Genomic DNA, 25,552 nt, shown 5'->3' with positions numbered 1-25,552 from the left:
CCATAATTCCTGAGAAAGAACTCTCGTTATGTTTATCTTCAACACCGTATGTCTGTAACTTCTCATTTCTCTGAAAAACCAAGAATGCGTGAGTATGTATTGTGGGTACTGGATAATAAGAAAAAAAGAAGAAACCCGATGGAAAAGAAGACGAAGAAGTCTCGGCGTGAAAATAAGATAAGAGGACTCGACTCGATTGAATTACGGGGAGAAGAAGCAGAAGAAGAAGGCTTGACGACTATTCCCTTCTCTCAACATCACAATTTTCATACTTCACTGGATATAACAGTTACTTTTCGGTTTTTCTATACTGGTTAGATATGTGAAGCCTTGTATTTAAAAAAAAATCTGAACGGTATTCTATTGATTAAAGTCCTGTATGTAGATATGGGATTTTTTTGGAATTTTCGAACTAAGAAAAATGTTAAAACTTATCATTTTCATACTCTTGTTGTAATACATTTATGGAAAATTATAGTTTATGCTATACCAAGATCCGCTCTTCTCTGGTTCTTCCAAAAATCTAAAATGCCCTATAAACTATAAATACATTTCAGAATGATTCTACTTGCTTTTCTAATGTTCATACCTGGTGTGGAGACAAAAGAAAGTCCAGTGAAATGTGAATATTCTGATGAGAAGAAAGTTAGCGAGTGTCTACAGGTATTCTTATATTTCAAGACGGTTTGAAAACATTTTATAATGAAAAACTGGTTACATCATTGAAAATAATTTGTTCAACATATTTTAAGAAACAAGTTTCAGTTTTTAAGATTTAAATTTAGAAAACATAACTTAAATTAACTACCATTAAAGTTATGATTCTTTCAAAAAATAAATGCATTGAAACAAAAGCTAGGTTTTTGAGCGCCAATGTCTTACAATGAAAAAATTACAGCCAATGCTTGACTACGCTACAAAACTTCAAGCGGAGACCGGAGCTATGCAGTTTCCACTTCAAGGTGGCCAAGTTTTCAACCAACTTTGCTCTATCTACACCGATTTCAAGGTGAGGTTGATCTCATTGCTTTGAATATCAAAAATATGAACTCAGAAAATTGGTAAATTTTTTCATAAATTTTTCTTTTTCATAAATTTGGCTGAAAATCCCGAAAATCTTTGAATGTTTTTAGGATTGTGTGTCACCAGTGAAATGTGATTCCTTGTCAATTGATGCTGTTCATGCTTCATACAGTTACATGTGTGGTTCTGGTCAACCATTATTTCAGAAACATGCCGGATGTTTTGCAGAGGTACTGCCACAGTTTCACTTGTTATTCTGAAGATAGACACACTTTAGACACAACACTTTTAATCGTATATTATAAAAAATCACAAACTGGTTTAAAAAAAGTTGGTATAAACTAAGTACAGTATTCGGCAAAAGAAACTTTAGAATATTTCTAATTTGGAAAGAGTCTGGACAACTGTTTTAAAAAAATAACTGTCATAACTTGATCAATTGATTGGTTAAAAGAGTATCAGAAAGACAGTTGTCTAGAATTTTTCTACAATTTAAGTTTCTACTCTTTTGTGATTGACAACATTTTTGCATCTACAAATAATGTTGTGACACTCTTCGTCTTCTTCAACAAAGTTACAGTAATCAAATTTAAGGTCGAAGCCCAAAAAGAGTATATCAGCTGTAAGATAGCAGCCACTCAAGCAATTTCTGAAGCACAAGGAGCAAAAGTGAGTTCATTTTGTTTCATGTTTTGAGTAGATCAAGTATGAGATTCAGGGATCATCAACAGAAGCGTATTTGACTGAAATGTGTCGAGCGATGGATGGATATTTGAGATGTTCTCATCCAATTATTTTGGCAAAGTGTGGTTCCGATGCATGGACATTAGTTTCTACTGTATGTTTATCAAGGGCAAAATTGTTTTTTTAATTCTCAAAATTTGGCATTTCAAGATGTTTTTCTTTTTCTTAAAAAATTCTGATCTTTTTCGATCTAGTTAAGAAGAGTAATTTTTTCGAAAAACCAAGAAATTCCAAAAAGCGTTCCTACAACCATCATTAGTTTAAAAAAAAACATATTTTTGATCAGTTTGGCAGATTTCAAGTAATGATAAATGCACTGAATAAGTTTCAGATCTACTTTTTGCCAGATTAAAGTGCTCTAGGGCACGCCCCTAACGTTTTTGTTGGGTACTATTTGAAAATTGGTCATTTTCCAAATAAGATCAATAACTTTCCTTGTGCAAAAAATCCCGTATTATTGAAATATCAGCTAATTTCAGGTGACACGTGACAGTCTTGGTGTGACAATGCCCAATTGTGACATGCATTCTGCATTATTCTAATCTCTACAACGAGTAGTTCATTTTTTCTTCTCAACTTTCTGTATACTGGTTCTGGTTCACACACTTTTTCTGGCATTGCAATTTGTTTTTACTTACTTTAATTTATTTAAATCTTGTGAAATTTGAGGCGCAATAAATAAATATTCGTAATGTTAATTTGCAATATAATTCGTTGTTAACTCAAAAATACGGTACCCCGGTCTCGACACGACCCGAACCGACGCCTTTAACGAGTACAGTAGTAATCGACATTAAAAAAATTTAAAAAAAACTTTCGGTTACAAAAAAGCATTTATAATGGCAAAATAGTGAAGTAAGTCAGTGACATCAATAATTATTTTAAACTATTGTTTTTAACGCTGGCTTTTCTTCAAAAAGCTCAAATTCCCATATTTGTAATTTTAAACTACCGCCGTAAACTTGAATTGCGCAAGACACTGAATTGCGTCAGTGTCCGCCTTGGCGCATCCCTCGATTTTCATCGCATCGGCCGAACTCGAAGCGAGATGGGAGGAGGAGATTGCCGACGTGCAATTTATACTCTCTGTTTCACTTTTTTTCAATATTCCATAATTTTCTCAATGCGGCAGCGTAAACAACGTATTTCTCTTGATTGTCCCACTTTGTACTTTCTCGTTTTCATTTCAAAAATAGAAAAAAACAAATTAATTTTCAGATGCGCTTTTCGCGGAAGTTACTAGGCCCTTTCGTGGGTTCATTGGCCAAGAAACTCGATTATTATAGGTAATAATATTTGTTTCAGCTTTAAAAACCAGGAGATTATGAAAAGTATCGTTTTTAATATTGGAATCGATGGCCTTTGTTCTCTGCCCGGTCTGTTTGTTCCAGGGAAAACTAGTTTTTGTTTATTTTTAGCCGGCTAAGGCGTCGTTTTTTTTTTATTTTTCTGCACTGTTGAGTGAATTTTGATCTTGTTTCGATGAAAAATTCAATATAAAGTTATTTTTCAGTCAATTTCAACCTTCATCACTTACAATTCAACAATATTTGGATTTCGGTCGAATAGGAACATCAGCAAATTCATACACATTTTTGAAAAATGAGCTTCTCGTTCGTTTGGCGAATATTATGCAGGAATTCACACTTCTTCCACCAAAGCTTCTTCAAATGCCAAGTTCAAAAATGGTATCAAATTGGTATGCTGAGAGTTTCGAGGATCTTCTTTTGTTCGAGGCATCTGATTCATCTCCAGAGCAAGTTGCAAGGTAAGAGAAAAAATTGAATACCTAATTTACAAAAAAAAACTTGATTTTTTGGTTTTAAAAGTTTAGAAATACATTTTTAAAATATTAATGTTAATTTATGTTTTTCAGATTCAATGATCAGTTAACAGTCGTACTGAAAAGACACGCACATGTCGTCGAAACAATGGCTGAAGGATTGATTGAACTTCGAGAATCGGATGGAGTAGATATTGCAAGTGAAAAAGGAATTCAATATTTCTTGGATCGATTTTACATCAACAGAATTTCCATTCGTATGCTTCAAAATCAACATCTGGTAAGTTATTTTAAAAATTTTAATATTTTCAAATAAAACATTTTTTCCAGGTTGTATTCGGAAATGTTCTCCCAGAAAGTCCTCGTCATGTTGGATGTATTGATCCTGCCTGTGATGTGGAAAGTGTAGTGTACGATGCTTTTGAAAATGCTCGGTGAGTGCAAGTTGATGATAAAATTGCCTAGAAATTAAAGAAATAAGCCGATAAAAGTCCAAAGTTTCACCAGAAAATGTTCTAAAATTTTTTTTTTGAGATTGATGTTCAAGGCCCTCAGCAATACCTTCCATTTCTTCATTTTTTGCTTCTTTGCTAGAACTTCCGGCTCTTAATTCTTGCAGAAAATTGTGATAAATTAATTCTGAGTAAATTTTTCTCAAAAAATTTACGAAAAGTCAATAAATTTTAACAAAAATTTCCGTTGGACCGCTCTGGTCCTCATCAGGCCTTCTCAACTATACGAATGGCGTCTTTTGGGTTTTTGATAAGCTAGTTCTTCGCTGTCCGTCTGCGACGAAGATTGAATGTGCTGTGTCTCTGGGTGAGCACATAGTCGTCAGTTGTCATTTGAGCCTGAAAACATAGTTCATTCTCTCTACCACCACTGCCCATTCAACCTTTCTTCCGTGCAGGGAGTGTTCTTTGAGATGGAGAGGGATGACGTTTGATTTTTTAAAACGCGTGTGATTTCGGGCAAACCTGATCATTTCAAAGAACGAAAATATGAATTAGAGGGATAAGGAGGAAAATATGCAATTTTGATTTAGAAAATTTCCGTGGGAGTTTTATTCTGATCTTTTACAAAATTATCATAGAAAATTTGATTTGAGGGTTAAAAAAACACAAAAAAATTTTTAATGATTTTTTTCACTTTTGCAAAAATAAAGGAACGGCTGAAACTATTTCACCTGAAATTTAGCGACATGATTTTAATCGGAAAAACTTAAAAAAAAACAGAAAAAGCTAATATTTTCATATAATAATTTTTTGTTACAGATTTCTATGTGATCGATACTACTTGACAAGTCCATCAATGAAGCTTGAAATGCACAATGCCGTTGAAAAAGGAAAACCAATATCGATTGTCGCCGTACCAAGTCATCTCTATCACATGATGTTCGAACTGTTTAAGGTTAGCTATGAAGATACGAATTAAAAAAAAGACGACGCCTCTTCATCACTTCAATGTAACAAAGTGCCTTTTTGAACGCACACACTTCTTCCCCACGTGCTGTTGCAGTTTTGATACTAAAAAAACGATAGAAAAAGAGAGATAAGAGATGAAAATGATAAGAGAATTGGAAAAAGAGGAATTAAAAAAGGAAACGATTAAGTTGAAAGTAGAAAGAACAGAAAAATGTGTATGGAGGGGTTTTCAAATTCTCTTTTTTTTACAGAATGCAATGAGAGCGACAGTTGAATATCATGGAGTTGATGATGATCTTCCAGATATTAAAGTTTATGTAGTCAAAGGACAAGAGGATTTATCTATTAAGGTATTGAATTATTGATTGGTTTCGAAAATCAGTCGTATTTTATTTAAAATTACTGTACATTTTGGTGAGGTTCTGTGGATTTTTGCCCTAAATTACAGAAGACAGTCTCAATATACTGAGTATCATTTTTTTTAATTTAAAGAATTTTTTCTAAATTTTATGGAATTGTTTTACTTTTTAGAGATTGTAAAACATTTTTTAAACAATTTTTTAGAGTCTAAAAAATACTAAACTTTCTTTTAATTTTTTTGTCAAAAATTTTTTTTTTAAGTTACTGGAAAAATTCTAGCATATGTATATACAGTTATTGAAAAATTCGAATGTTTTATTTTAAAATAAAATTGGTTTTTTTTTGCAATTTTTGCCGCAGGTTTCAAATATTTTCTTTTACAGATTTGTGATCGTGGAGGAGGTGTATCCAGAACTATTCTCGAACGTCTCTACAACTACATGTACTCAACAGCTCCACCACCGCCACGTGATGGAACACAAGCTCCTTTGGTAAGTATTTTGAAAGTAAAAATAAACAAAAACAATGGACCAAAAATTTATATTTGTGAAAAACCAAAAAACAACAATAAAACCATTATAAATCACATTTTGTTTCAAAAAAAATTTCAAAGCCAATTTTTGATCAAGTTATAGAAGTTTTAAGAGTTTTTTTTTTGAAAAAAACCAGTATTTAAAAGTTTTCTAATTTTTCGAAAATAAGTTGAATTTTTAATAACTAGAGTCCAGATTCATACTGTATGGTTTATATTTTTAAAAATCGAGATTTTTAGGCTGGTTACGGATACGGACTGCCACTATCTCGACTATACGCTCGGTATTTCCTTGGTGACCTCTTTTTGGTTTCCATGGAAGGACATGGAACGGATGCATGTATCTACTTGAAAGCTGTACCAGTTGAGGCTAGTGAAGTACTCCCAATTTATAGTACTTCTTCGCGTCGAAATTTGACAATGGGACCACAAGTAGCTGATTGGTCGCATCATGTTCCTGGTCAAGGAAATCGTCCAGCTCAATCATGATCGTACTCGAGTTTTTTGTATTTATTGCTCTTTTTTTGTAAGTTGTGAATATATTCTAGCCATTCATTTTATTCGTCTTTTTACTTCTACTGTTCTCCGTTTCTGTCTATCCGGTGTCCATCAAATCCCGAGAATTCTGTTGTATATAAAACATTTCTAGCAAAATTATTTGTTTTCTTTCTGAAACTTCTTCTAGCTCTACTCTTTCTCGGACATTTTTTTTGTATATAATCGTTTGTAGGTGCGATGGGCTCTATTCTTCTTCTTTTTCTTCTCTCCCCGTATTTCACGAGTTCGTTGTGATTTGAAATCCCTCCCGAATTAGACTCACAACTTTGGAATAAATCATTCAAACTCATACATTTGAATTTGACAAGTTTGTGGAAAAAAGAAGAGAAGATTCTTCTTTCCATCTTTTTCTTCCATGACAAAACAATTTAATTTTCGCGCTGCGCACTCGGCGACGACTACTAGGATGAGAAGCTGACGATGTGCCATGGAAATCTTGGTGTTTTTGTGAGCGCCTTTTCACATTTGAATGCTTCCATGGAGTTCAATTGAGAACATAGATGTGCGGCACATTAAAAAATCTCCTTTTCTGGAAATTTATATAGAATTATCTGTACTTTTTGCTATCTTCAGAAAGTGCAAATATTTCTCTGTTTCTATACTTTTCTGTTTAGGCGCTTTCTTTGTTGTTTGAAATGTTTTTTTTTTAAATATTTTAAGCTACTATACGAGTTTTCAAATATTTTTTAAATAAAAATTATAACTTTTAAATTAATTGAAACTATTTCTTTGACGAAAAGTCCAGCTCTGAATTGATTCAAAAAACTTTAAAAAGCTACAAAAATGGCGCTGGCACAGAAAAGTGGGCGTGGTTTAGACATGCAAGAGTGCGGCGCAGTTTTTGTTGACTTTTTTCCTGTTATATTTTTTGTAATTTTTCATTTGTTTTCAGTTTCGAACGGTTGTTTTTCTGATTTATTCGGTTTCTTTTTTCGAAAAAAACGGTTAAAAATTCATAATTCTATCTAATATAATTTTTTATCTCTTTCTCACATTTATTCCTGCTTACTTCGCGTACACAGAATTTCCTATTAAAATTGATCACCACACGTTTTCCTCCAGGTCGTTTTTTTCTAGTCAGGTCCCTTAGGAATTCTCCTTCCCACAAATCTTTTCGTTTTTTTGCTGCACGACGTGTATGTCCTTTGGTTTTTTTCGGCATCACGGAGGCCGGACTGAGAAGAAAATGCTCGAATATCCGCGCCTTTTCTCTTTTTTCTTTCTTCGACGGAGTACGTAATGGAAGAAAGATGCGTTGTGTGGCAGTTTTTGGTTTCTTTCGCTTTGAAAAACGAAATTTTAAAAAGGGGAACAATTTTCAAAGCTTTTCCGTCATCGTTTCCTGCAATATCCATTTTTCTAGGAAAATCAGCCAGTAAAGCATTCGTTTTTTTCAATTCGAAATTTTAATTTTAATTTTCTATTAGGTTGGTCAAAAAGTCTTTGCAAAATTTGTACTTTTCTTCATTTCTCAGCGTTAATTCATTTTTTCCTGATTCTGTTTTTTTATTTGCATAGTACGTAATGTGCATGTTTAATATATTTAAAAAAACTTTTGGGTGCTGTTCAAAATGACCGAGAATTTGCTCGCCGAACGTCACGCCCTCCGAGGCGTTTTTCTGTACGAGTTCCCCCAAAGCTGCAATTGCAACGAAGCTCGTCGTAACATGTGTGTAGTGTTAGGCAAGAGCTCTGTCACCTACAATACCATGAAGTTTTGGTTCGAAAAGTTCACGAAAAAGAACTACGATCTCGATGATAAACCAAGATAAGATCGCTCTCGTTTGGATATCGATGAGGATATTTCGAGAGCCCTGGAAGATGATTCAAGAGCAACGTCACGCGAACTTTCTGCGACTCTCAAGCATCCCCAAAGAATCATCATCAACCATCTCCAAAAAACCGGAAAGATAGAAAAGTTCGGTCAACTCGTTCCTCACAAATTGTCCGATTCTCAGAAAAATTGCTTTGTGACCTCTCTCTTTCGCTGCTCACTAGGAAACGAACAACGGACTGGGTTAAAGATATCATTACTGGAAATGATAAATGGGTATTGTATGTTAGCCATACCAGGAAAAAAGAGTGGGTCCCGGTCGAGGAAACCGCGACACCTGACCTCAAATGAGAACTTCACGGAAAAAAAGTGCTTCTCTCAATTGGGCGGGACAGTAAGGGTGTCATTTCCAGAGAGCTTCTTCCAGACTTTGCTACAATCAACGCTGGCCTATACTGCATTTAATTGGAAAAGGTGGTCCATGCTCATCGATTACATCGCCCTAGAGGATCAAAGTTGTTGCTGCTCCATGACAACGCAAGACCGCATACAACTTTTAAGACCCGCCAGAAGCTCCAGACAGTCGGAATCCAAATTTTGTCTTACCCATCGTATTCGCCGGGCTTGGCTCCTACTGACTACCATCTGTTCCGCTCACTCCAGAATCACCTTGCCGGGCAGAAGTTTCATGATCGAAAGGTCGTCGAAACGGGGTTGGACGACTTCTTTGCCTCCTAATCGCAGGAGTTCTAGGCGGAGGGTACTGTTCAACTTCCGTTGTGTTGGCAAGAAGTCATAGGCATTAATGGTAAATATATTACCCATTGAATCTTGTTCGCTTTGAAAAAATACTACTTCCAAAAAAAAATCAAAATTTTGCAAAGACTTTTTGACCAACCTAATATATCTTGAAATTTGAAGTCCTCATCACATTCGAAATAGCTAGATAAAATTTTTAATTTTTGAATAAAGCACATTATTTTCTTATCCTTTCCTCACTTTTCGAATAAGCGGGAAGTTTTTCTCAAATTCTGCACTTCTGAAGCTCCAAAAATTCTCACAGAATAAATAGAATTGGCCAAATTCCCAAAGAGTCATGTGCTTGTTAGCAAATATTTAAGAAGGAGTCATTCTAGCTAGTTTTTTTTAATTCTGCAAAGTAAAACCATTTCAAGAGCTACAAAAAATGACTCAATTCTTAAAATTCTTATGCATACTCTCCAGTACGTATTCAAAGTATTTATAATTCGATGGTTTTCGTTAACGACATAATTTTCTGAAGACAAGACTGTTGGATTTCAAGCTTAATTGAGCTTATCTAGATATTGAGTGTTCAAAACACAAACTATAAGGTCACCTGCATGATGCAATAATTGCGAAAAAATTACAACATCTGGGTCACAACAATCATTCGCTCTATTTCACATTGGTCATTTGAGACGGAGTACCTGTCATTGAACAGAATATGGGTACATAGTTCATATCATTGATGTCTATCGAAACAGTCTTTGTTTGTTTGATTCTATTGCTGCTGCTGCTTCTGCCACTTTTCTGTCAATCTGTCTGAGTCTCTTGCTCCCTTTGTACCCTTAGGCTAGGCTAATCCGCTTGGAAACTTTCAAAAGTCGCCTGTCCCGTCAGTTTTTTTTAGTTGTGCTTCCTCATGCCACCTGTTTGTCAGTCTTTTCGTACGCCTACCCAATGTCAGTCACTCTGCTTCTCTGCGATTCCCACTATTTGCACTTTCTCTTTGCAACCTGAGAGTTATTCAGTTTTCCATTCCTCAAGTATTTTTTCTTATGTCTTCTGTTTCTCATCGTCCCACACAGACACTCTTGCTCCTTGTTGATGTTTTCATGGGAGATATCTTCTTGATTAATGATTAATGGACATCAACCTGATCGCCTTTATATTTTATTCTGACACTCGGACATGCTGATGTTGCAAGAAAACATTTTTGTGATGAAAGAAAAAGTTATTTTTAATTATTCCAAATCATAGATAAGAAATATGTACGAGTACTTTTTTTTTTCATGTTTAAAAAATGAGCGAAAAAGCGAAAAATTCTGTAAATTTTCAAATGTTGCCTTTTTTTTTTGAAGATTTCAGTTTACTTTTTTGGCAATGAATTATTAATACAAATCTCAAATTGAAGTATTTAAGATTCGTCCACTTTCGTTTCAAAAAGCACTAAGAATTCGATTCCCAGTAACTTAATTAGTTTTTAAGATATGCTCGAGTTGATCTTCTACCTCCTATCAGTCATTCGTCAGTTTTCATTTCTTATCAGCAGCTATCGTCATTTCTTTTGTTCAGACCCCACGTGACATAAAAGTAGACAATTTTAGAGTATTTTAAGTTTTAATGATAAGGAATTGTGCTTTTGACATTTTTTGTTAGTTCTATGTTTCCGCATTCTCTACATTTTTGACAGTTTTTTTTTGATTTATGCGAATCTCCTAAGCTAATTTGAATATTTGTTGAAAATGCTTCTAAAATTTATATTTTGATATGTTATACCCTAAAATATACTACGATTACGTACTGTAGTGTATTTTAGTGGCTATAAGTAAGAGTTATCACTGAAAAAAAATCAAAGAGTTTTTGCAAAACGTTCCATATTACACCCATGCACTCTCAGTTCTTTTTCTTATGAAATAACAATTCTCCTCACCTACTGTAATGTCAATATTGACTAAAAAGTGTCGGACGATAGAAACCTCTTACACTTTTTCTCTCACTTACACCCTCTTGCTAACTGTCTCATTCATTCAGGCAGATAATCACTGATTGAACGCTCAATCGTCATGTGAAGGGCATATTGTCCTTTGAAACATCATCTCAACTTTCCATCGAAGTCAGTTGAATGCAATGTCAACAAACATGAAAGTTTCATAGAACAAATTTCGATTTCCATCTTCCAGATATTTTGTTGTCTTCTAACAAATCTCTTTTAAATCACGATGTTCAATGTCAGCTGCTGTGGCTTTTTATGCTGCTTTTTGAAAGGTTCAAAGCACTGGAATCTTAAATTCTCTTCAGGTGTTATTGTTGGGTATTGGATCGTATAACTTGAACTCACTAACTAACTTGTTTATTCCTTAGTTTCCTTAGTTAAGTAATGTAATAAACTAACTCGTATTCTCTTCACCTTCAGAACATCACAGTAATGTATATAAATATAATTTGCCTGATTTCAATTTTCATTTCATTGCATTTTCCTACGCAGTGGTTTCTAGGTTTCTAGCTCCCGTTCTAATCTCAAACAAGTTTTCAACGTTTGAACTTTAGTTCTGTGAAACTTTTGAAATTTGCTTTTGAAACCATAATTTTTTTACAAATCAGAAATATGTTTTAACAGTGAGCATTGCAAATAAGATTTTTATTTTCGAACACTATCGAAATGTTTCTGTGCTGTTCAAATCATCATTCTAATTCTCAGACTACATTTTCTGTGCGATTTTTGTGCTAAAAATACGGTATCCGGTCTTGACATGACAAATTTCTGAATACTGAGAAGATGTGCGCCCTTAAAGAGTACTGTATTTTCGAATTTTCGTTTCTGCGGAATTTTCATAAATTTTTCATAGATTTTCGATAAAAATAAATATTTTAGTTTATTGAAAAACAATAAAAACGGTATAAAGAATCGTGAGAAAAATCATAATTTCCGCAACCAGTTTCAAATTACAGTACTCCTTGAAGGCACATACCTTTTTATATTCAAGTCGCGTCGAGATACCGTATTATTTGATGCAAAATTGCTCCTTTTTCAAATTTTTGTCCGAAGTTTCATTCTATGAACCCATTATTTTTTTGTATTTGTATTCTATTCTCTCAATGTTCTCAAATTTCAATTTTCCTCGAACAAAAAAATGTAGTGTCACTACACACATTTTTTGTCAGAATGAGAATTGAGGAGCATAACAGAACACTTGGGAAGATGATGATTCTTATTTTTCAGTCGCCTTCTTCTTCTCTTATCTTCCTCACTAAACTGATATCTACACTCACACTTTTTTTACACAAATCAAGAGGATACCCCACGTGGGTTGTCTGTCCCCGCAGGGGTGATGATGATTGGGATGACGATGGAACTTGATTTTTTGACGGCATGAATGCATTAATAAATGTAGCGAAAGTATGAATTTGGAAGAAGAAGACCAGTGAAAAAAAAACTAAAAAAGAGTCATCTTTTTTTTTCCACTGGCTTCTCATAAATTATAACGAGTTTTCGGTGGCTCCACTTCAATTCCCCAATTCCGTCCGTTTTCTTTCTCGAACTGTCTAAGTCTATATTAGGAGATGATACTATCTCGCTTTGCATAACAATATTCATATCCAAAACTTTTGTTTTTCTCTCAAATATTTTATAAACATAAAAGTTTTCTTAGGTTTAAATTAAAAAAAAAATGTGTCCAATGTTGAAGGAAAACTGGCGTTCCCCTAGTTGTTGACCTTATCGTAGGTCACTTTGCCTGATTCATTATTGTCACCTGAACTGTAAAGCATCAAACAGCATGTTTTTTATAAATGTTGTTGCTTTCTTATAGTTGTGACACACCTGATATTTTGAAGAAAAAAAAACAAAAAGAGTTCACTATTAGCAAATAACTCTGAATTTTTGAAAATATATCTTTAAAATTCCAAATTATTCACAAATTGATTTTAAACTTGAATCAAACAAATTTTTATTGACACTTTACACTATTTTTCAATTGTTTTTCAATTTCTATTTTCACGTGTTCTAAATTGTCTCCTGTTTCACAATTTCACCCTAATTAAATAATTTCAGCAATACTACACAATCGAATGCGGTTATCTCGATGAGTTTCTTCTATTCCTTATTTGCACCTCTCATTTTTCTTGTCACATTCATTTATAATCATGTAAGTTTGCCGAAATTTGAGTTTCTGGCTAAATTCATTGGGTTTTCCTAAGAAAGAATTAAGAAAAACCAATTAATATAGTCGAAAAATCTAAAAATCGCGAAACTAGATCAGATATTTGCGCAGCAATTCTAAAAAAAAACAAAAATTTGAGCCACTACGTTTTCCCTATTTTTTTCAAATATTTCAATTTTTCAGGTTCTCCTTATTCTATTCACTGTTTGCATAATTGGAGCCGCCGCATTCTTCGTCTCCTACTATCTTTTTGGTTATTCAAATACTCCATCATCAGCCAGCTCCAGTGCCACTCCATCATCCAGAAATTCTCCAAACAGTGAGCTTTTCGATTCCCAATATATTATAATCTCCTGTTTTGATCGAATTACAGAAGAACGCAGCAAAAAAGTTCCGACAATTTTGGAGACGGACAACGAAGATGATGAAATACGTGTCAATGGATCACCTAAATCAGGAACTCCGACTAATACGCAAACGATTGAACCACCGACTTCACTCAATCTCAATATGGTCAATTCAGCAAGTGGATCGAATCTTTCAGGTGCAAGGCGTATGAGAAAGAGAGATTGGGCCAAAAAACTATACAAAAGTCTTGTGGTAAGCTTTGAAAATTGAAGAAATAATGAAGTTAAATATTTAAAATTATAGCAAGACTCTCCTGGTCGCACTCCAACAGATGAATCATCAGACGAAGAAAATGCGAATGTTGTGATGGGTGGAGGATCAGTTCCACGTAGGCGTAGCAAGCATGGAAACTCCAGTCGGCGTCGACAATCAACTGCATTCCAATTGGCTAAAGAGTTTGTTTAGATCTTCTAATCTTGGTCAAAACATTGATATTTTCAGTTTGATCCGTCGTGGAAGTCGATCTTATTTCCGGCAGAATCAAGAGAATAACAAGGATACTCGTGTTCGTCCACCACAAGAGTTCTTCGAACCAACTGATCTACCAGAAATTCCACAAAACTTGCAGCCAGAGATTTTCTATATCCTTCATAATCTCAAGTATGTTTAGATGAGACTCAATTGAAATTATAAATTAAATTACAGAATGCTCGAACTGCCATCCGAGTGGAAGCTTGATCCTCGAGAGATTGAAGTTCGATCCTTCCAAGCTGGTGATTATATTGTAAAGCCTGGAGAATCAGATGATGCGATATATGTTGCAATAGATGGAGAATTGACAGTTCATATTCGTGTAGGCTAAAAATTAGGAAGATTTTAAAATATCGAAGCCAAAAATTTTCAGCACATGGAAGGCAAAGAATATCTTGTCAAATGTATTCCAGCTGGTGGCAGCTTCTTTTCATTACTTTCAATGCTTGATATTCTCATGGATTTCCCATCAATCTTTCGAACTGTTGCATTGAAAGCAGCTGATCCATGTAGAGTCGCAAAGTTTCCAATTACATCTTTCCGAGAGTCTTATCATAAAAATCCAGAAGCATGGATCAGACCGATCCAAATTGTGATCACTCGTCTTCTTCACGTCACATTGACGACACTTCATCAGTATATGGGATTGAGCAGTGAGTTGATGAGAAGAGTAAGTTTTCAAAAAGTTGTTGTCAAATTGTGAAATGTGTAATTTTAGCGACGAGACGACGATAGGCATCGAAATGGAAGCAGTACATCCAAACTTCAACTCTCTTTGTCGCTGAAAAAGAAAGAGAAACCATTCAATATTAACGACAGTACGTTTATATCAAAGGATATTATGGTTTTTACACAAAAAATACGATACTCGGTTTCGAAGCGATCGATTTTCTTCAATGCAAAAAAGGATGCGTCTTTAAGGAGTACTGTACTTGGCTGAATTCGAAAAAAAAAATTTTTTTCGGAAATGGGAGTAACGCAAAGAAAAAAAAAACAAAGCAATTGTGAAAACAATTTGAATTTTTTTTTGAAAAATTCAAATGTTTTTACCACAATTGCAGTTTTTGAAAAAAAAAAACTTCTCAGCATTTATGAATTTTTCAGTATATCACAATTTTTAGTTCACACTTCCTCGTTTTTTTTTCGAAAAAAGAAAAAAAATCTCCAAATTCCTCGTTGCGTATTTGTTCTCCTGTTACTTTAAAATTTCGAAAAACATTAAAAATATTCTAAAGTACATTTTCGAAAAAAAAAATCACGACAACGAGAGTTGTGAACTACAGTACTCTTTAAAGGTGCATACTCTTTTAATTTATGAAACTTGGTCGATTCGAGACCGGGTACCGTAGTTTTGACGCAAAAATTGCAAAATTTTGCATCTTTGATTCGGCATTAGAAATTATTTTTCCAGATGAGCAAGATCAGCTGATTGTGGCCAGAAAATGGATGGCAGAAGCGTTTGGTCTTGTTGCAGATGATGTTGTTTCTGAACAAATCGGTAGCAAGGTAATTTATTTTTTAATTTTATATTCCTGACCTCTAGAAAAAACGAGAGATTTCAGATTCATTTGGAAAGCTACGAAGCTGGTCATGTAATCATTGAACAAGGAGCCGAAGAAGAAGTTTTGATGATGGTTCTTCATGGAAATCTCATTCTTGCACAGGTATGTTTTCGGATTTCTGAAAAATGTTTCTCTATTCAATTTCTTATTCAATGGATTTAGTACGGTTCGGATTTTTTTGCCCAGATTGAACGGGTGAGTTGATTAGTGTTAAATGATACTTGTTCTCAAGTTGTCCATTAATTTTTTTATTTCTCGTCGAATCTTTTTGTCATACGTCGGAGACTTTTTGTAATCTAACTTTTTTGATTTCAGAAATTCTAATATTTTCAAGTTTTCATTCCATTTTCCTATACGTCAACTATTTTCAGGAATCATTGTTTGACGAGGAAAACAATGAAGAAGATGAAAGTGCAGTGATCCGAGTGACTGCTCGAGAACTTGTTGGAGGTCTTCAGATTCTTACAAATGAGCCATCGTTTTACACAATTCGGGCCGCAGTCCAGACAAGAGTTGCAATTATGAAAAAGAAAGACTTTTCTGCGTTAGTTTTTTTTCCTGAAACCTTCTAAAGCTTAATTTAAAAAAAAACTATTCAAAATTCAAAATCTTCCAGATTCCTCGAAGCTCATCCAGAGATCTACCTACCAGTTGCTCACTCGGTTCTCCGCCGTCTCTCACCATTCCTTCGTGGAGTCGACTTTGCCCTGGACTGGGTTCTTGTTGATTCAGGACATGCATGTTATCGTGCTGGAGATATGGCAGACTCTTTATTCGTTGTTCTCAGTGGACGTCTTCGTTCAGTTGAGAAAAAGACTGTAGTCGAAGAATTTGGCCGTGGAGATGTTCTTGGAATGATGGAAGTGCTCACAAAGAAACCTCGTGCAACTACAGTACTCGCTGTCCGTTTCTCACAACTCGCTAGGGTACCAGAGGGTCTTTTGAATTTTATCAAAATGCAATATCCACAGGTAAAATTTATTTTAAATTAAATACTTGTTTTAATTTTTCGAATTGCAGGTTGGATTCCGTCTCGTGCAACTTCTCGGTCAATACTACAGTCAGACTAATCGTCGTGCTCCATTCGCTGCTCCAACTGTGATAAGAACGAATGAGTTGGGAGCGACTGATCCGATGAGTCATATCAAGAATCTTCATACTATCGCAGTTGTTCCTGCCTCACCTGATGTGCCTCTTGTTCCGTTCACTTGCGAACTGTATCACGCACTTTCATCAAACCTTCGTGTACTTCGCCTCAGTAGTCAAAAAGTAGCAGCATGCTTGGATCCAAGTGTTCTCGAGAAGTAAGTGTCGCATCTTACAATTAATTAGTTAAAACTCAATAATAAGTCTAGTGACCTTATTAATGTGCAAAAAAGCTCAAAATTAAATAAAAATTTGAATCTAAAATTTATATTTTTCCAGACAAGCCGACTTCCGATTGATGCATTGGTTGAATGTTCAAGAAGACACGTATCCACTGGTGATCTACGAGTGTGACTTTACTCAAACTAACTGGACGAGACGTTGTTTGCGACAGGCTGATGCCATTCTTGTTGTGGCGATCGGTGGAAAGACACCCGAGAAGCAAACACTTATGAGAGAGCTGATGAACATGAATCAGGATGGTGTTCGTACAAACAAAGAATTGATCCTTTTGTGGCCAGAAAGTACAAAGACACCGTCTGGAACAATTGAATGGCTTAAGAACAGCTACTTCTCTGGTCATCATCATATCCGTGCACCAAAGCGAATGCTTCAGTGGAATCGGAAGTTCAGAAAGATGAGCCGAGCTGAAGTGATGACACCTACAAGTGTGGAAAATGAAGTTATTGAGTACTATGAAAAGAATGTGTTCTGGACACCGGATCGAAGATCTGATTTTTCGAGACTTGCGAGAATCTTGACTGGAAATGCAATCGGACTAGTACTGGGTGGAGGTGGAGCTAGAGGAGCTGCTCATGTTGGTGTATTGAGAGCTCTTCGTGAAGAAGGAATTCCAGTTGATATTGTTGGAGGAACTTCGATCGGATCACTCATTGGTGGGCTATATGCTGAAACTCCAGATGATGTAGTTGTCGAGACTCGAGCTGCTTCCTGGTTCAATGGAATGTCTTCATTGTGGAGAAAGCTTCTCGATCTGACATATGCTCATAGTGCAATGTTCACTGGTGCTCAATTCAATTTTTCAATCAAAGATCTCTTCGAAGAACGACTTATTGAAGATCTCTGGATTTCATACTTTTGCATCTCAACTGACATTAGCACTTCTGAAATGAGAGTTCATCGATCTGGACCACTTTGGGCATACTGTAGAGCCTCAATGTCACTTGCTGGATACTTGCCACCATTGTGTGATCCACAAGATGGACATTTGCTTCTTGATGGAGGATACGTTAACAATGTTCCTGCTGATGTTATGAGAAATCTTGGAGCACGATGTGTGATTGCATGTGATGTTGGATCAATTGAAGAGACTAATTTGTATGATTACGGTGACTCGTTAAGCGGAATGTGGGTTCTTCTGAAAAGACTCAATCCATTCGGAACTCCTCCTCGTATTCTGAATATGGAAGAAATTCAAAGTCGTCTCGCATATGTTTCATGTGTTCGTCAGTTGGAAGTTGTGAAGAAGGCATCGTACTGTCGCTACTTGAGACCACCGATTGAACCCTTCAAGACGCTCGATTTTCCAAAGTTCCAGGAAATTATGGTGAGTTTTTGTTAGAATCGGACTAGTTTGAAGTACGTAATTTTAGGAACTCGGCTTGAAATATGGACGTGAAGCATGTCATGAACTGATTACAAACGATCGTGCTGGAATTCTGGGTGACGAGAAAGAGACAAGAAAGTTCAAGAGACAACAGAGCCGTCGTGAGAAGCCCGATGTTTCCCGAGCGGTTTCATTCACTGATCTTGCCGCAGCGATGTCAAAGATCCCGGTTGTTCGACCCACTCTTCGTCATTCTATGAGCTTGAATCCATCAGCTAATGGACCAGTTGGAAGAGCCGGCGATCATTTCCTATTAGATGATGATTTGTTTAATGGTGAGTGATATAAAAGTTTTGAAGGTTTAGATGATAATAACGAGCCATTTTAGATACCGATTATTACGAGGAGGAATCATCGCAGTCTGAAAATGGAAACGAGTCGTTCACAGAAGATGAAGATCTTGTCATCGGTCCACCGAGCAGCTCATCGTCTGGTGGAAATGTTAGTGAAAATCCACGTGGCACAACTCCACGACCTCCTTCTTCCTGAATCAGGAATCTCTTTTTTGTAGAAGTTAAGCAGTGGAGCACAAAAGGATGTTCCATACGTTTTTTGAAGATCTCGTTTTTATAGGTCCCATAGAAGTAGCTTATTTTTGTAAATCGATCCCTTTTGTGTCAAATATACATATTTCCTCCCTTACTTCTCTCTCCCACCGTCCCATCGCCTGAATTTCATTACGGGGTTCGAATGCTCTTCTTCTCAAATGTATAGAAAGTTGTGAATTGTGTTCCGGATAAATAAATATTTTTGGAAATCAATTTCATATTCAGAAGTTGTTTCTTACAATTTAAGGGGGATGCTTTTAGAATAAGAGATTTACAAACATTTACAAATTATAAAACATTTCTCTATAGACTGTTGGATGGGCACCGAAATCACAGGACACTGGGAGTGACTAGTTTCTCAAAGTGGGACGATAAAATTGGTATAAACAAATTAAGCAGTGGAGCAATTTGAGATTTTAGTGAAAAAAGAGGGTAAGGCATTGATGTATATAAATATGGTATAAAAAAAAAGCAATTTGAGTAAGATTGTACAATTTTGGAAATACTCGGATAGATTGTTGGTTATTCCTGAGCTTCTTCTCCTTCCTGAAATTTAAATTGATTTAAACGAGTTGTAATAATTTTCAAATAAGGTGTAGCTTGTTTTTGTATTCTTGGTAAATGTGCACGGGATACAAACATAGGGAGTGATGTTAAAAGAGAGCTTTTGGGGGGAGTGCTCAAACCTTTAAATTCCTTGATTCCTAATTCGATAGTCAGTTTTCTATTAGCTCTGTTAATGTTTTCAGGTTTTAAGGAAATACATGTTCCTATTTTTTAAAAACTAACCTTGTTCGCAACCAACTGAGCCATGTGATAATGCTGCTTGCGGAGAGCCGCCAACTTTGCTCTTTCTTGATTCAAACTTTGCTCCAATTCCAGCATTTTCACTTGTGATTCCATTTCTTCTTTCTTCGCAGCGTGCAACGAAAGATATGAGAAATCAAGTGAACCTTCATCGTTGAGAGTTGTTTGACCGTTTTTGACAGCAGCAACCACCTGGGCAGTATTTTGATTAACGGCTTTTGCAGCAACCGAGAGAGCGTCCAATCTGAAAATATTGTCGAATTTAGAAACAAATTCGGTTAAGTTTTAGAAACTACTGAAATAAAATCAGTTCTTTTTCCTTGAAAATTTTCGTTCAGAAAAATGAAAAAAATACTTGTTTTAAAAGTTTTCTGATTTTCAAAAAATTATTGTTCTTCCAATATTTCGAAACATAGCTTTAATTTTTGACGATTTTTCTTATTGATATGTCGTTGTTTGTGTTTTGGAAAAACCAATGAAATCTGAGCCACAACAAGAAGTTGACAACTACAGTACTCCTTAAATGCATACTATCTTTTGAATTACAAGAAAAACGGTCACTTCGAGATTTTAAATTTTCGAGAAAACCTCAAATTTTGGCATCGGATAATATTTCCAAAAAACTCACTTTGACGAATCCTTGTCAGCTTTTACTCTGCTGGAAACAAATAATTGTGCAGTTGAAGCTGCAATCTCTTGAGCAGCAACAATCAAATGCTCGAATTTTCCTTTTCCAGTCACAACACCATCAGCTGACTCGACCAACACTCTAGCAGCCACACCAACAGCTTTTGCAGCTGACAAGAGTCCTTCTGTCCATTGATGATTTCTTTTGTAGAATTCTGCAGGCGATCCTCCTGCTTTTCCAGCTGCGACAATTTCAGTTTGAAGTTCTCTTGATGCAATTACTAATTGCATGATTACTGACATCAAAGCTTGACAATTTGCAAGAATCGATTCATTCACTTCAAGACGAATTCCATCTGAACTCTCACGAGCTCTTCTTTGAATTGCTTCAATTTCTTGAACAGCTCTTCGAATAGCATCATCCATTCGTCTCATTTCTTGTTCCAATTCATTTCCAACAACATCTTTATCAATATCTGTTTGAAGAGGAAGTGATATCATCAATGAATTCAATGTTTGTATATCTTGTCTAAGTAATTTCATTTTATCAGCTCTTGAAAGAGCACTGTCATCAGAAAATGCAACTTTTGCAGCAGCCAGAACCTTCTTGCACTGATCATTTACACCTTCATAACTCTCGATACTTGCAGTGTAAGCAGCTGAAGCTGCAGCAGAGAGAGTTGTAGATAAAAGATGTCCAGCGAAAACATTATCCTTTGTAGCGAGTGGTTCATCAAGACGTTCATTCGAGAGAATATTGACGAGATTATTCATTGCTGACTGGGCGAGATCTGAAAATTTCAGTAATTGAAGTGGTTTTCTTGAAACAATTTTCAATTTTTCCAAATTGTTGGTTTTAGTGTTTTTGGGGAGAAAAGTATTTTTGGAAAATACAATCAATGTTTTAATTTTACTTTTTTTAATGAAAAAATACTCGAAATTTTAATACGAGTGCATTTTTGATCATATTCTTCAAGTTTTTAAAAATAACGTTTCAACATGTTTCGTTTTAAAAATAAATGTTGATTCTTCGAAAATCATGTTTAAATTTTGGCCATTTTTACTCACTTTAGAAAATGAAATTTTATAAGGTTTTTTCGATTCAAAATAAACAAAATTTGATAGAATTTATTTTTTGTTAATTTTCTAAACTTTTTTAAATGTTTCGGTTTTCCGGTAGAAAACTTTTTTCGGTCACGATTTTGAAAATAACACTTTTTTCTGACTCAGCCCTGATGATGACTTACGTGGAGGATAAGTGATAGACGTAGCATTCTGTAGAGCATCTTCACAATGATCAAACATTTGTGTAATTCCAACACCAGATTCCTCTGAAAATTAAAGTATTTAAAAAAAATACATTTATCCAAAATTTCTTACTGGCTACTTCTAACTCAGCGAGCCGGATCTTATTAGTTTCTTCAGCAGATGATTGAACTAATTGATTGGCGTGTGATTCTCGAAGATGATCGATTGTCTGTAAGAAATAAATTGTTTTTTTTAATATCTATACAGTGATAATGTTTTTACATGATTCATTTTTGACATTTAAATCGCGAGGAGCGAATTGCATTTTCTCTTCATAAAATATGCTTTATACTTCCAAGTTTCGGTTTTTCGACTTTCGTTTTCCGATTTTTCGAAAAATAGTTTAAAATTTTAGCCATTTTTCGTCTTCATAGAAACTTACTTAGTTTCCTCGTGTTAAACAAAATTAGTTTTAAATGTAATTTTTTCGATATATCGATTTTCCAGAAAATCGGAAATTTTTGTTTTTTTTTTCAGATTTTCTAATTTTTCAACAAAAAAACAGCATTCAATTTTTTAAACCATTTTTGTTTTTTTTTAAGAAAAAAATATATATTTTCTTATGTTTTTCTCATCAAAATAAACGAAATTCGAATGAAAAAAAAAATGTTTTCTTCGATTTTTTGATTTTCGGGAATGTTTATTTTTTCGATGACACCCTTTCTCTCAAAGTGAGAATTTCAATTTTAAAAATTTGTGAATTTATTATGATAAATTTAATTATAAAAAAAGTCTAGGAGTTTCCGAATTTTGAATGTATATAAAACTTTAAAAAATTCAAATCTTACCCTTTTCAGCTCCTCAACTTCAATATCAGCCTTAACCAATTGAGTTCTCATCTCATCAACTGCTCCAGCATCACCCTCCGCCTTTGTCAAAGCTCTTCCAGCTTCTCGTTGAGCTTCTTCTACTTTTCGATTCAAAGCAGTAATCTCTTCGTCCTTATCGAATTTCGATTTTTCACTAGCTTCTAGTTGTTTTTGAATATCTCCTAATTTTGTGAGCGCTAAAACGTGTTCACTTCGGAACTTTTCGTAAACTCCTTTCATTTTATTAAATCTTTCCTCAGCTGCCGTTGCTTTCAATTCTGCTTCTTTTACACGTGCATCGTCTGTCTGAGTTCTTGATGCATCACGAAGTGCAAGCTCGTCTGAAAATATATCTAATTAATAATAATCTGACTTCCAACTAATTTTGAGAAAAATATCATTCTCCAAAAAAAAAAACGAACTCTTCAGTCTCTGTGCCTCCTCTCGATTCTCATCAGCTTCTCGTTTTGCGTGATCAAATTCTCCTTGCATTTGCAATAAACGGTTCTCATATTGTTCGATGCGGCTGCGCGCCTGGAAAATAGTAAAAAATGTTGTATTTTGTTTATTTTTATGATAGTTTTAAAAAAAAACTATATTTTAATAATCAACTCTTACTTCTTGAATGAGTCGTTCCTTCGCAAATTTTTCATCTTCAACAGCACGACTCAACATAACAATTTGTTCTTCTCTAGGATCTGGCTGACTCGATGGACTCGCTTGTTGTGGCTCTGCTTCAGCTAAATTCAATAATTCCCCGTCATGTCCGTTGAGAGAAGTTCCATCTTCTGAACCTTCCGAATGAAGATATGCATGAGGTGTTCGATAAGATTCAAGATCGGATTGTTGAAGGAAGTTCGGTGCATGAGATGGCAATGTTGGAATTGAAACAAGATATTTGAAATACTGAAGATTCGATGATTCTTCGTAAAACTTCTTAGTTCTCTCGAAAATTGTTCGGAATCTGGAACGATGACCTTCTAATGCATCTGGAGGAACTTGACTATGAAGTTTGAAGATCATTTTAACGAGATAATCGTAGAATTTACTGGTATCCAGAATTGCAATAATCAGTGGAGAAAGCATACATTGTCCTTGTGGAATTAGAGAATTCCAGCGTAGGGAATTCATCATTTCATACACTGAAAAATAGAAAATTAATAATTCAATAATTTTCCAGACTTGAAAAAATCATTACAAACCTCTATCCTGCAATACAAGAAGTGCATCCATCTGATCCAACATATCAATTGTCATCTCAAACATATTGTCTAAATCTCCTTCTAATGTTTTCAGTTGTGAATCATTCAAATCCAACTTCCCCGGAACAACTGGATATTTGTTGTGAAAAGTGACTCGATCGTGAAGTAATTTACAGTATGACTCAATGCATGGACCATATCCACTTGTATTCAAATGTTTCCAGAATTGAGAAAGTTGAGTGAATCGATTAACATATCTGAAAAATATTGAATTTAAGATTATCACTCCTTCAAAGAAACCCCACCTGTAAGTCTCTTCAGGAACCTTTCGATGTCCATCTCGAAGCAATTTGTGCACCAAATGACAGAACTTCCAAGTGAGTACAGGATGTTTCTCCAACTGAATCCGTCCTACAGTATGCCAGAAGATTCCAGATGATTTCTCCTTGTGTGTTCCTACTATTATGGTTCTCGCATGTTTTGGTTTCAATGGAACCTCATTTTTCGTGATCGCTTTCTGAACAGCCTCCAGTTGAGCTCGAACGAATACCTCGCGCGCTTGAGCACGATGATCCATTCCTGAAAAAAATTAATTTTTTTGGGGGCATGTGATAGAAAAAGTGTGAGGAGGAGATATGACTTGGCACATAATTTGCATTTTTGTTAAAAATTCCAATTTCAAAGAATATTCAAAACCCTGAAATCAAAACCATGACAAATCAATCTATTAGTTGCAAAATTGAGGAATATAGATGAAAAGTAAGTCAACTATTAGGCGAAAAGCTTTCCTCCCGCATATTTCATCACAGTGTGTGTGTGGCAACAAGCCGGTTCCGCGCGCGTTGTGGACAAAGTGAGTCACAAACAAAAACAGAGAGAGAGAGAGAGGGAAAAAGAGAGGAAATGATGTTATTTAGAAGAGAGGAAAATGAATCGGGTATCGCATATAGGTACTCAAGATTCTTATGATTTGTTCCATATTCGAACTAAACAGCAAAAATGGCTTGAGTTGAGAAGGCGAAGTGATCAGGTTAAGACTTTTTTGGTATTTTGAGTCACATTTTTTGAGAAAAAAAAGGTTTTTTGGGACCTAAATGAAGCCAAAAAAGTCACTTACAGTCCTTCAAAAATCGCAAATCGACGATTTTTTTTTTGGTATTTCACTTTAAATTCTTTTTGATTTTTGGTCCAGTCCTGGTAGTGACGACATATTCAAGAAACACTAAAACTTCAGCAATGTAACCGATTCGAAATAGTTCATAAACCATGAAACTTGCAAAAGCTTTACAGCTGTTTAATCGAAAACTTGTTCAGACAATTGAAAAGCAAAAAGTGTTTAATGAGAAGTTTCCACTTTGCAAAAGAAAACTACGTGAAAAAGATAGTCTAACATTGATTTTTATGTGCATAAGACCTCAAATGTGTCTTCTTCTTCTTTCAGAAACTTGTGCAAACTATACCACCGGGGGCAAACACTACAAAATGGTGACTCTTTCTCGCTATGCTACGGAAGTTTTTGTATTCTTACAACACAATTTCCGTAAGGGTTTTCGTGTTCACTGAACGGTGTTTGAGAAATAAATGGAAATGGGCAGAGAGGAGAAAAGCGAAAAAGACATGAAAGAAAATGGGAAAAGGTTTCGAATTTCGATGAGAAGTGAGCGAGTGTATTCCCCTTGCGTCGATTTGCAATTTGCATACTTGGAAGTTAGTCTCATAAAGAAAAGGTATTAAACGATGGTGGCCGGGAAATCGGGAAGTTATTCAATTCTCGACTGAATTAAAAATCGTTTAAAAACGAGAATCAAAACTTTTTAAAGAACAATGACTGCTGAATTTTAATGAAAAAAAATGTTGCTCTTCGAAATTAAGCTTCAAAAAATAATAGTTCTTGAGCTTCTTAGACAAAATATGACATCAATGGCTGGTCAACAT

General features: G+C 35.0%; 4 protein-coding genes and 2 non-coding genes across 8 annotated transcripts; 4 read left to right on the top strand and 2 right to left on the bottom strand.

Annotated features, from left to right (window-relative positions):
* Nucleotides 1–551: 551 nt before the first annotated feature.
* nssp-33 (DUF19 domain-containing protein) lies at nucleotides 552–2,465 on the top strand. The gene is made up of 6 exons (NM_001268034.2): nucleotides 552–663; nucleotides 899–1,009; nucleotides 1,134–1,253; nucleotides 1,618–1,692; nucleotides 1,742–1,861; nucleotides 2,247–2,465. Exons 1-6 carry the CDS (start codon nucleotides 559–561, stop codon nucleotides 2,307–2,309), a joined length of 594 nt encoding a protein of 197 aa, NP_001254963.1. The 5' UTR covers nucleotides 552–558; the 3' UTR covers nucleotides 2,310–2,465.
* Nucleotides 2,466–2,985: 520 nt separating this feature from the next.
* pdhk-2 (putative [pyruvate dehydrogenase (acetyl-transferring)] kinase, mitochondrial) lies at nucleotides 2,986–6,712 on the top strand (the record flags this gene model as incomplete). Its single annotated transcript, NM_066527.6, has 8 exons — nucleotides 2,986–3,053; nucleotides 3,281–3,535; nucleotides 3,644–3,830; nucleotides 3,881–3,984; nucleotides 4,825–4,960; nucleotides 5,226–5,324; nucleotides 5,718–5,825; nucleotides 6,107–6,712. 8 exons carry the CDS (start codon nucleotides 2,986–2,988, stop codon nucleotides 6,353–6,355), a joined length of 1,206 nt encoding a protein of 401 aa, NP_498928.1. The 3' UTR covers nucleotides 6,356–6,712.
* A 33-nt stretch (nucleotides 6,713–6,745) lies between these two features.
* Nucleotides 6,746–6,957, bottom strand: ZK370.11. The gene has a single exon (NR_052559.1). It is a non-coding gene; the product is annotated as an Unclassified non-coding RNA ZK370.11 (non-coding RNA).
* Nucleotides 6,958–7,524: 567 nt separating this feature from the next.
* ZK370.10 lies at nucleotides 7,525–7,671 on the top strand. Its single transcript, NR_052558.1, has one exon. It is a non-coding gene; the product is annotated as an Unclassified non-coding RNA ZK370.10 (non-coding RNA).
* A 5,316-nt stretch (nucleotides 7,672–12,987) lies between these two features.
* Nucleotides 12,988–19,082, top strand: nte-1 (Patatin-like phospholipase domain-containing protein ZK370.4). Of its 2 annotated transcripts, NM_066526.6 has the most exons (17): nucleotides 12,992–13,087; nucleotides 13,286–13,421; nucleotides 13,476–13,702; nucleotides 13,754–13,905; nucleotides 13,952–14,110; nucleotides 14,156–14,303; nucleotides 14,355–14,651; nucleotides 14,700–14,799; nucleotides 15,393–15,487; nucleotides 15,544–15,645; nucleotides 15,706–15,738; nucleotides 15,915–16,087; nucleotides 16,160–16,514; nucleotides 16,564–16,847; nucleotides 16,969–18,256; nucleotides 18,303–18,591; nucleotides 18,645–19,077. In NM_066526.6, the coding sequence occupies exons 1-17, from the start codon at nucleotides 13,025–13,027 to the stop codon at nucleotides 18,803–18,805; spliced, it is 4,062 nt and encodes a 1,353-aa protein (NP_498927.2). In that variant the 5' UTR covers nucleotides 12,992–13,024; the 3' UTR covers nucleotides 18,806–19,077. The 2 variants fall into 2 exon arrangements, with proteins under 2 accessions (NP_498926.2, NP_498927.2); NM_066525.3 differs by lacking the exon at nucleotides 15,706–15,738 and having other exon boundaries at nucleotides 12,988–13,087; nucleotides 18,645–19,082.
* hipr-1 (Huntington interacting protein related 1) lies at nucleotides 19,065–24,196 on the bottom strand. Of its 2 annotated transcripts, none has more exons than NM_001392161.1 (10): nucleotides 23,923–24,196; nucleotides 23,618–23,874; nucleotides 23,034–23,557; nucleotides 22,838–22,949; nucleotides 22,395–22,756; nucleotides 21,679–21,775; nucleotides 21,546–21,629; nucleotides 20,300–21,089; nucleotides 19,654–19,915; nucleotides 19,065–19,597 (listed from the first exon to the last, which is right to left on the bottom strand). In NM_001392161.1, exons 1-10 carry the CDS (start codon nucleotides 24,192–24,194, stop codon nucleotides 19,592–19,594), a joined length of 2,766 nt encoding a protein of 921 aa, NP_001379566.1. In that variant the 5' UTR covers nucleotides 24,195–24,196; the 3' UTR covers nucleotides 19,065–19,591. The 2 variants fall into 2 exon arrangements, with proteins under 2 accessions (NP_001379566.1, NP_741253.1); NM_171215.8 differs by having other exon boundaries at nucleotides 19,066–19,410.
* Between the last annotated feature and the right edge of the window lie 1,356 nt (nucleotides 24,197–25,552).

Source organism: Caenorhabditis elegans, chromosome III (genome assembly GCF_000002985.6).
Source record: "Caenorhabditis elegans chromosome III".
Taxonomy (NCBI): Eukaryota; Metazoa; Nematoda; class Chromadorea; order Rhabditida; family Rhabditidae; genus Caenorhabditis; species Caenorhabditis elegans.
This window is presented reverse-complemented; position numbering and strand designations above follow the sequence as displayed.

Excerpts from the sequence above, each read along its gene's own strand:
- nssp-33 (NM_001268034.2), top strand. The coding sequence starts at position 559 with ATGATTCTACTTGCTTTTCTAATGTTCATACCTGGTGTGGAGACAAAA. Across the intron at positions 1,010-1,133 it reads CTATCTACACCGATTTCAAG|GATTGTGTGTCACCAGTGAA; the intron begins GTGAGGTTGATC and ends GAATGTTTTTAG. Across the intron at positions 1,862-2,246 it reads CATGGACATTAGTTTCTACT|GTGACACGTGACAGTCTTGG; the intron begins GTATGTTTATCA and ends AGCTAATTTCAG.
- hipr-1 (NM_171215.8), bottom strand. The coding sequence starts at position 24,194 with ATGGATCATCGTGCTCAAGCGCGCGAGGTATTCGTTCGAGCTCAACTG. Across the intron at positions 21,630-21,678 it reads CGCTGAGTTAGAAGTAGCCA|AGGAATCTGGTGTTGGAATT; the intron begins GTAAGAAATTTT and ends TTTAATTTTCAG. Across the intron at positions 19,411-19,653 it reads CTCAGTTGGTTGCGAACAAG|GAAGGAGAAGAAGCTCAGGA; the intron begins GTTAGTTTTTAA and ends TTTAAATTTCAG.
- nte-1 (NM_066526.6), top strand. The coding sequence starts at position 13,025 with ATGAGTTTCTTCTATTCCTTATTTGCACCTCTCATTTTTCTTGTCACA. Across the intron at positions 13,703-13,753 it reads AACTATACAAAAGTCTTGTG|CAAGACTCTCCTGGTCGCAC; the intron begins GTAAGCTTTGAA and ends TTAAAATTATAG. Across the intron at positions 18,257-18,302 it reads CAAAGTTCCAGGAAATTATG|GAACTCGGCTTGAAATATGG; the intron begins GTGAGTTTTTGT and ends ACGTAATTTTAG.